At 43.2% G+C, this 8797-nt stretch overlaps 1 protein-coding gene and 1 pseudogene across 1 annotated transcript; one reads left to right on the forward strand and one right to left on the reverse strand.

The window, feature by feature from the left end:
* The first annotated feature begins 2626 nt into the window (after nt 1–2626).
* Nucleotides 2627–6343, forward strand: LOC122745846 (cystatin-B-like). The gene is made up of 3 exons (XM_043991307.1): nt 2627–2821; nt 5366–5467; nt 6108–6343. The coding sequence occupies exons 1-3, from the start codon at nt 2756–2758 to the stop codon at nt 6234–6236; spliced, it is 297 nt and encodes a 98-aa protein (XP_043847242.1). The 5' UTR covers nt 2627–2755; the 3' UTR covers nt 6237–6343.
* A 1768-nt stretch (nt 6344–8111) lies between these two features.
* On the reverse strand, nt 8112–8413 carry LOC122749258 (annotated as a pseudogene).
* Between the last annotated feature and the right edge of the window lie 384 nt (nt 8414–8797).

The following is an 8797-nucleotide window of genomic DNA, read 5'->3' on the forward strand; positions in this document are numbered from 1 at the left end:
GGACTTCAGGAAGAAACCAACCAGGCTGGAACTCTAGGCTAGATTTAAACATCCACTTGTAAACAGCATATTGTAGGATTCTGGTTTTTAATCCACTCTGCAATTCGCTTCCGTTTTATAGCAGAGTTCATCCCATTCACATTCACAGTTATTATTACTGATTGTCTATTCCCCTCCATTCTATTTACCCCCTTTGTACTTCCCCCACTTCTTTCAACCTTATTTCTCCTCACCAATGTTTTACTTCTTACCCCTGCCTCCCCCAATCTGCCCTCCCTTTTTATCACGCCCTCTCTTTCTTTACCCTTTTCTCCCTTTTGTCCTCCCTTCTATCGGTCCCCCCCTTTCCCTTCCCCTTTTGCTTCCCTAAAGAATGAGCTAAGTTTCTTTAGCCCAATGAACGTATATGTTATTCCCTCTTTGAATCAAATCTAATGAGAGTAGGGTTGAAACAATGTTCACCCCTCCTTATCTTTCCCTCTATTGTATTTGTGGGTTTTTTTGTTTTTTTGTTTTTGTTTTTTTAGTGAGGCAATTGGGGTTAAGTGACTTGCCCAGGATCACACAGCTAGTAAGTGTTAAGTGTCTGAGGCTGGATTTGAACTCAGGTCCTCCTGACTCCAGGGCTGGTGCTCTATTCACTGCGCCACCTAGCTGCCCCCTCTTTCCCTCTATTGTAATAGGTTTTTTTCACCTCTTCATATGATATAATTCACCCCATTCCACCTCCCTTTTCCTCTCCTCCCCATAGACTCCCTTTTTAACCCCTTAATTTTCTTTGTATCATCACATCAAAGACAATTTATATTTATACCCCCTGTGTAAAGTCCTTCTCTCTGCCCAAATACATTTACAGTTCTTAAGAGTTATGAGTAGGGGGCAGCTAGGTGGCGCAGTGGATAAAGCACCAGCCCTGGATTCAGGAGCACGGCCAGGGCTTCCAATTTTAGCCAAAGATGGGGTCATAGAAACCCCAAATCACAACTACTTCCTTACACACTAATTGTGTATCTAACCAAAGGAGGCCAAAGCACTGATTTTATTTCTTTCGAAAGAAAGGTGTACCACACTCACTGGGACAACCAGGAGGTGTGACACACCAAGATTAGGAAACCAAGCAGTTTTTATACTCTTTACAGACATCTAATTTGAGCAAAATGCGGTAATTGGGTTAATACTATATGTTCAGCAAGAAATCTTTCTCCTGGGATGTTCAGCGATAAGTCTCTCTCCTGGGTTGAGTGCCCCAACCTCAGGGGTTCAGCCATAGGTTATTTTGCAAAATTTCCTGTTTCAGAAACAATTTATCATATCTACATAATATCTCGGTGCAGTCCCTATGAAGCAATTTTTAAGTTGATATGCCTATATTTAGAAAGGGGGATAGTAGCTTCCCGTTATTGCCTCTCTCTAGAGAAAAAAAACAGGGAGAGAGAGAAATAGGGGGCTCTAAGGGGCTTTAAGACTTTGAGATCAGATCACTAGGCTGAAGGGGGGGGCACTTTCCATCTCAGTGGAGTGTCATATCCCTATGTCCCTCTCATAGCTCTGCCAACGAAGGTTCCAAAACAAGAAATGCTATGAAGATACAAAAGGAAATATTTGGTTTGGTTATTTGAGGTGAGGTAGAGCCCATAAAAATGCTAAGATTAGGAATTTACGATGTTTGGAATGAGGAATCTGTGATAAATGCTTTTGGGAATGGAAAGATGGTGAAACCTAGGCAAAATTTATTAAGTTTGTAATTTTGGATTGCTTGGGAGAACTATCAATTCCTTATGCTTGTGGCACAACTTAGTTTTCAAATGTATTGTCACCTATGCATTGTTGTATTTATAATTAAATATTTCCCAATTATATTTTGACAAGGTTTCCCCAGCATAAAAACTAGCATCCTGAAGGAGGACAGCCTGGCTGGGGGATGGGCCCTTCGTTCTTTCAATACTCCACACCACCCAACACCCCCCCCCCCCACCCTCCTCCGGACAATAGACTGTCTAGACTGCAAAAGGGGGATTGCAAGCGAGGGAGGCAGCGCAGGTGGGCGCCCCACCCACCCAAGGAGCGCCTGGCAGCGTCCAGGGCGGAGGCTGCCCCAGATGGCCAGGCCAGCGCAAAACCGCGTGTACACTGTATTCCTTAAAACCAACTAATAACTCCGGAGTCGGTGGGGGCCAATGGTCGTGGAGGGTTTCCGGGTCGTGGGGCTTCACAACTTCAGGGTTCCTCGCAGGTAAAAGTACTCTCTCCGCCTTCCTCCTAGGGAGCTCGGGAGCGTTTTGTAAGCCTCCTAAGGCTCAACAGGAATGTACACGGTCTATAAAGACCAGTTTTCAGGAATTTACAAAGCGCAAAACAAGTGCAAATCAGACCAAGCAGAACTACCGATTTCCTAACACTTCCTCGTGACTGCAGGGGAGCGGGCGAAACCAACAGCTGAAGTTACAGAGGGAGGTCCCGAGAGAAGAGATGGCGCCTCCGCTTCGAGTGGAAAACCCAGCCCACAGCCAGGCTGATTGCTGCCAAGGCTTCTTCTCCCTCTTTCCTGTCCCTGGGAGCTTCTCTTGGACCTTCTCGATTCTTCTCTGCAGCCGTCAAGACCTTTGCCCCCCTGCCACTCTTTTGAAGGCAATGGACGCCGCGGGTCACGTGGCGGGATGGGGCTCGTGACCACCGGGACTCCCTTAAGTTGTCACTGGGTCCATTCCTGCATCACTCAGTTCTGTTTGCGCCGCAGCCGAAAGAACTTGCCAAGATGCTGTGTGGAGGACTCACGGACACCCAACCGGCCACGGCCGAAACGCAGCAGATCGCGGACCAGGTAAGAGCTGCGGCGGGAGCCCATCGCTGCTACCCGCCGGGAGCCCATCGCTGCTACCCGCCGGGAGCCATCGCTGCTACCCGCCGGGAGCCCATCGCTGCTACCCGCCGGGAGCCCATCGCTGCTACCCGCCGGAGCCCATCGCTGCTACCCGCCGGGAGCCCATCGCTGCTACCCCGGGCCCATCTGCTACCCCCGGGAGGCCCATCAGCTGCTACCCGCCGGGAGCCCATCGCTGCTACCCGCCGGGAGCCCATCGCTGCTACCCCCGGACCCCTGCTACCGCCGGGAGCCCATCGCTGCTACCCGCCGGGAGCCCATCGCTGCTACCCGCCGGGAGCCCATCGCTGCTACCCGCCGGGAGCCAATCGCTGCTACCCGCCGGGAGCCCATCGCTGCTACCCGCCGGCCGTACTGCTATGCGTTCCCCGCCCAGCCATAGAAAGAGGTTTTCGAGCGGGGAAGACTCTGCTGAGGTCTCTTCCCTCTTTAAATCCTGAGATTCCTCCCGTTGATAGGTACCCAAAAGAGGCTCAGTTCAGTGTGCGAGACTGGGAACACCAAAGCGAAAAATGAAACTTCCTGCTTTGTCTGTAGCAGCACATTATTCACGAACCACACCTAGGACTCAGATCTAGAGCTGGAAACGATGCCAGAATTGGCGTCTTCTGTTCCAGTGATCTTCCAAAAATTTTTCTAAGCAAAAGGTCCCACAAAGCAGCGTGTTCCACAAGTCTTAGGGCAGTTTGAGCTTTAATAACAAGCGTAGATGCTTCAAGCTGACAAAAAGCATCATTTGGAAGCTTAATAATTTGAATTTATTTTCACTTATTTTTGAATGATCTTTTAATAAGACTGGGCATCCGGTCATGCATTGTGTGGGCGGCGTTTTCTGGAGACCTGTGGATGGATCATCTGTTCTATTCCTCAGGCTTTTACTTGTATGTTCAAATCAAAGCCTTTTTGGGGGGACGGGGGCGGGTGGGGGGGTGGAACCACTTTTCAAGACTAAGACGACAGGTGAAATCCTTCAGTGAGGATTAATGAGTTACTGAGCAGGAACTGATTAAAGTTTTCACAAAGTTCAAAAATCTAAAGTGATGTGTGTGTGTCTCACAATGTATAGGTTATGTTGAATTTTGATAAGAAAAAATAATATTTAAAAATTTACATTAACCTTTCAAATGTTTTTGTAAGTTTGTAGCTGAATGTATTAAAACTAATTGTTTTGAAACATGCTGTACTTGTTTCTTACAAGATAGGGTTCCGTGAGGGAAGAAGGAAGGAATCATTGTAAAGTTATGACATTTAAGTATAGTGAACTGAGAGGCTACTCATCTTGACTCATCTTGCCATTAAAAAAAAAAAAAACAGATGATTATGAGCTATTTTTGGTTCTTATAGGAAGTATTAGTGATGACTAGATCTTATGATAACTAGATTACAGGAAATAACCATACAACCTCTATAAAATAAAACGTATTCCAAGTCTTTTTATTCCTTCTTTCACCAGTAGAGAACAGGAGAAAACACTTGTATCAATGTTGTTTTCTCTTTTTAGAATATATTTTATTGATTCATTTGGTCTTTGCATCATAGTCATTTTCCACCTCCACAATCTTGTGACAATTAACAATAGCATAGTGACTGTACTTAACTATGTACACAAACATTTGTTCTAGTAGTTTCCTTCATCTCTGTCATGAGGAAAAAGCCATTTTCTTTGGGACACTCTTTTCTTTGTTTTTTCTTTATAATTGCATGGTGTAAAGTGAAACCTTAGAGTTCTTTTGATTTTCATTTTTCTTACATTTAGAGTAAACATGGTGTCAAACTCAAATAGAAATGGGTGCATATTTTGTTTTAAAAAATTGTTTAACTGCTTCCTAATTACATTTGAGTAATGATCATTGCCCACTGCAATACCTCTGATATAGAGGATGAGCCTCAAAGCTTTATTTTGGTTTTTGTTGTTGTTTTTTGCAGGGCAATGAGGGTTAAGGGACTTGCCCAGGGTCACACAGCTAGTTAAGTGTCAAGTGTCTGAGACCGGATTTGAACTCAGGTCCTCCTGAATCCAGGGCGGGTGCTTTATCCACTGAGCCAACTAGCTGCCCCTCAAAGCTTTATTTTGAAAATATTTTGTTCATATATTGGCTCGCAGTGTAACAAATTTTTGTCCATTTTCTGTTTCTCTTGGATATCAGACCTTTATTTGGTATTGTGTAAAAGCTTTTAAAATTGTATGAACCTAAAGTTGTCAGTTTTTTCTTTTATGATATCTATTCCTTGCTTGGTTAGAAATTCTCTTCCACTAATCATAATTGTAAAAAAATCTATGCTGTTTCCTAGAGTTAATTGTTTTATTTTTAAGATATGTGAGTACTCCATTTTCACTTAAAGGTTAAGATGATTACTGTAATTGGCTCCAAATCTCATCATCAAAATAATCACCAGATACATTTACCACTTGGATTCAAGTTGTGTTTTTCCTTCTTTTGTAATTATTCAAACACATTTTTTGGTTTGTTTTTTATTCCTCAGGTAAAGGCAGAGCTTGAAGAGAAAGAAAATAGGAAGTTTCCAATCTTTAAGACCATGGAATTTAAAAGTCAATTGGTTGCTGGAACAAACTACTTTATTAAGGTACCATGCAGAAGTAAAATGGTTTTCTAATCTGATACTGTGTTATTTAGGTGCCTTCATAAATACTTTTTAGTTAAGTGTTTGTGGAGAATGCTAGTAAACTTTGAGGAGCAGGTAGAGGTGATGGTGTTTCTTGTTTCATTAATTAGATTAAATACTCCATAAGTACCAGACACCAAAATAGTTAGAAAGCCATAAAAGCACTGATAGGAATGGGGAGAAGTGACTGGGACGTGGACTAATCCCACCCCTATTAGAGAACCTGGGGAAAGGGGAAGAGTTTTGAGGCAGGGTGTGAAGGTCAGTCCTTGTTTGAGGCAAAGAAATAGGAGAGTGGTGGGAATAATCCCTTCCCTTCAAACTCTGCTCTTCCCCTTCCCTCCAAAAAAAGTAGGAAAAATCTAGGAGCTTTGTAATTGTAAATTGGGAAGTTTCTGATCCAAAATACCAGTATTGTAACTAACCTGTAAATTACTGTCATGTACCTGCTTTGGTTTGTTCACTTGTCTGTGTTCAGCCATTTCAGTTGTGTCTAACTCTTCCTCCATGTCATATAAAGTGAACCCTTTCTTGATATTTAGTTCAAATAGAATAAAATACATTATTTAGTCTCTAACTGATATTTATTTTTGCTTCTTAGGTTCATGTTGGTGATGAGGAATTTATACATCTTCGAGTATTTAAAAGTCTCCCTCATGAAAACAAGCCATTGTCTCTAACCAGATATCAAACCAAGAAAACCAAGACTGATGAAGTGGTCTATTTTTAATGCACCAATCTGAAGAGTAGCCCTTTCTTCTTTTATATGGGTACATTATATATGTCCCATGGGCAGTTATTAAAATTTGGAACAATAAAAGAAATCTGATTTAATAAGTAGCTTTCTGTTTTCTTTCTTTCCTTTTTTTTTTTTTGGTGGGGCTATGGGGGTTAAGTGACTTGCCCAGGGTCACACAGCCAGTAAGTGTCAAGTGTCTGAGGCTGGATTTGAACTCAGGTCCCCCTGAATCCAGGGCTGGTGCTTTATCCACTGTGCCACCTAACTGTCCCCAGCTTTCTGTTTTCTAACTTTGATATATAACCACAGATCATTTTGTTGTTCATCAGTGATCTTCAATTGCATTGAATTTATATAGCAGAACAGCCATGCCTTCCCTGGTCCTCAGTTTCCACAGTTCAACCTTTCAATTTGTAAAAGATTGATAACATTCCTTAGAAGAACATGTTGAGGGGCAGCTAGGTGGCGCAGTGGATAGAGCACCAGCCCTGGAGTCAGGAGTACCTGAGTTCAAATCCAGCCTCAGACACATAACACTTACTAGCTGTGTGATCCTGGGCAAGTCACTTAAACCCCAATTGCCTCACTTAAAAAAAAAAAAAAGAACATGTTGGAGAACGAATCTTTATCTTTTGGCTGGGGTGGTTCATAGAATTAGAGAGAGATAATTTAGTTAAACCCCTTAATTTTCAAATGAGGATGCTGAGTCCTGGAGAAATTAAGCAATTTGTGTAATTTCATACAGTAGAAGTACTAGGACTCATCTGGCTCTAAATCTAGTGCTCTTCCCACCAGGTGGCTGTGTGCTGATCTTTTAAGTATTCACCACTGTTTAATTTCTGAATTCAGTCTTATGATCACATCATTTAGCAGATATCCTAATGGTACATCTTTACAGCTGAACGTTCCAGTGAGTTTTAACACTACTATTCACATACTGTAGAACATGTCTGCAAACTTTAAATTCAATAGGTCTTAAAAGTGAATCCCAAGGTTTGGCTGAGCTTCAAACAGGTATGTCTGAAGCTCAGCAGAAGGTCCTAGCTCTAGCTGAACTCATCTGTGCCTCTTCACAGTCCCAAAGGTCACTCATTGTGTGATGGGATGTTCTTTACTCAAGACTGTTATACAATAAAGTACTCTGAAGCCTTTCAGCAATCTGAAGACAGAATTTAAATCAAATCTTTGTCATCAGACTGTTTATGCATGGAAAATTAATGAATTTAAGTTGGAAATGCCTGGGCTTGTTTTGATTCAGTAGACCTTGCCTTTGGACAGGCTGGGGCACTTTTCCCAAAGGATAATCCCCACTCCCCAAACATATTACAGGTAAAAGTCCTATGAAACAATTAAGTAGGCTTTCCCCACTGTTTAGTAAAAAGAAGCCAGATTCAATTAAAACTTTGCAAGACAGAGGTGGAGCCCATTGCCCTTAAAAAAAAAGTTGTCTAATCAAAAAAAATTTTTTTTTTTAGTGAGGCAATTGGGGTTAAGTGACTTGCCCAGGGTCACACAGCTAGTTAAGTGTTAAGTGTCTGAGGCCAGATTTGAACTCAGGTACTCCTGATTCCAGGGCCGGTGCTCTATCCACTGTGCCATCTAGCTGCCCCTCAAATATTTTTTAAAAGAAAAGCATGATAGGTTGGTGGTGACAGAAAACAATCATTCTCATTTAAACACAAGCCTACCTAATCTACATAATTCCTTTATTAGGACTGCTGAACAACGTTTTTAAACAGCCATTCGTGATCACAATTCTCAGGTTAATGAAACCAATTTAAATAGGGTCATTATGGTACATGTAAAAAAAGGAAAGAGATCTCATCAGCAGAGACCTTCAATTAGAATAAATAAGGCAGCAGACAGTTACTCATTGGTGGCCTGCTTAAGGTAGGCTATCAAGTTGGCCCTCTCGGACTTCTTCATGTAGGGGAAGATCATCTTCATCCCGGGGATGTACTTCCTGGGGAGGGGTTTTCCAGGTACTCCATCAGCGTATCATCATTCCAGGTGATGCCTTTGTTCTTGTTGGTGTTGGTGTAGGAGAAGCCCGGGGCCTGGCCGGTCTTGCGGCCGGTCTTGGGTTTGCCCCTCTTCTCCATGGTGTGGCACTGGGCACACTTCTGCACGAAGATCTTCTTGCCTTTCTCGATGTCCCCCATGGTCAAGTCAGCTCAACTCACAGTCACGCCCGCTCTCTCACTCACAGCCGCCGGCCCGACACGCGTTTCCTCGGCCCAAGGACACGCTGTACCCCTGTGTTGATGTTTTAATCTAGCAGGTGGACACCCTGCAGGGGACTTTGCATTAATTATATCCACACCTGATTGGTTTCTTTCAGTTGCCCACATTGAAATTTTTATCTTTAACAGAGTAGGGGCTTTTTGCAGGCTGTTACTTGTGAACAACCACTTCACCATCTCTTTGCTGCTTGCTGAAATAGACTTTCCTTTCCCTCTACCTACAACATGGCCCAGGCCCCTCCCCTTCTCCCGTACCATAGATTAACAAAGTTGCCCTCTGGACCTGATTGGCCCTGGCTTTACCGACAC

This window comes from Dromiciops gliroides, chromosome 3 (genome assembly GCF_019393635.1).
Source record: "Dromiciops gliroides isolate mDroGli1 chromosome 3, mDroGli1.pri, whole genome shotgun sequence".
Classification (NCBI taxonomy): domain Eukaryota; kingdom Metazoa; phylum Chordata; class Mammalia; order Microbiotheria; family Microbiotheriidae; genus Dromiciops; species Dromiciops gliroides.

Coding starts and splice junctions, on each gene's coding strand:
- LOC122745846 (XM_043991307.1), top strand. CDS start 2,756: ATGCTGTGTGGAGGACTCACGGACACCCAACCGGCCACGGCCGAAACG. Junction 2,822..5,365: donor CGCAGCAGATCGCGGACCAG/GTAAGAGCTGCG, acceptor TTTATTCCTCAG/GTAAAGGCAGAGCTTGAAGA. Junction 5,468..6,107: donor GAACAAACTACTTTATTAAG/GTACCATGCAGA, acceptor TTTGCTTCTTAG/GTTCATGTTGGTGATGAGGA.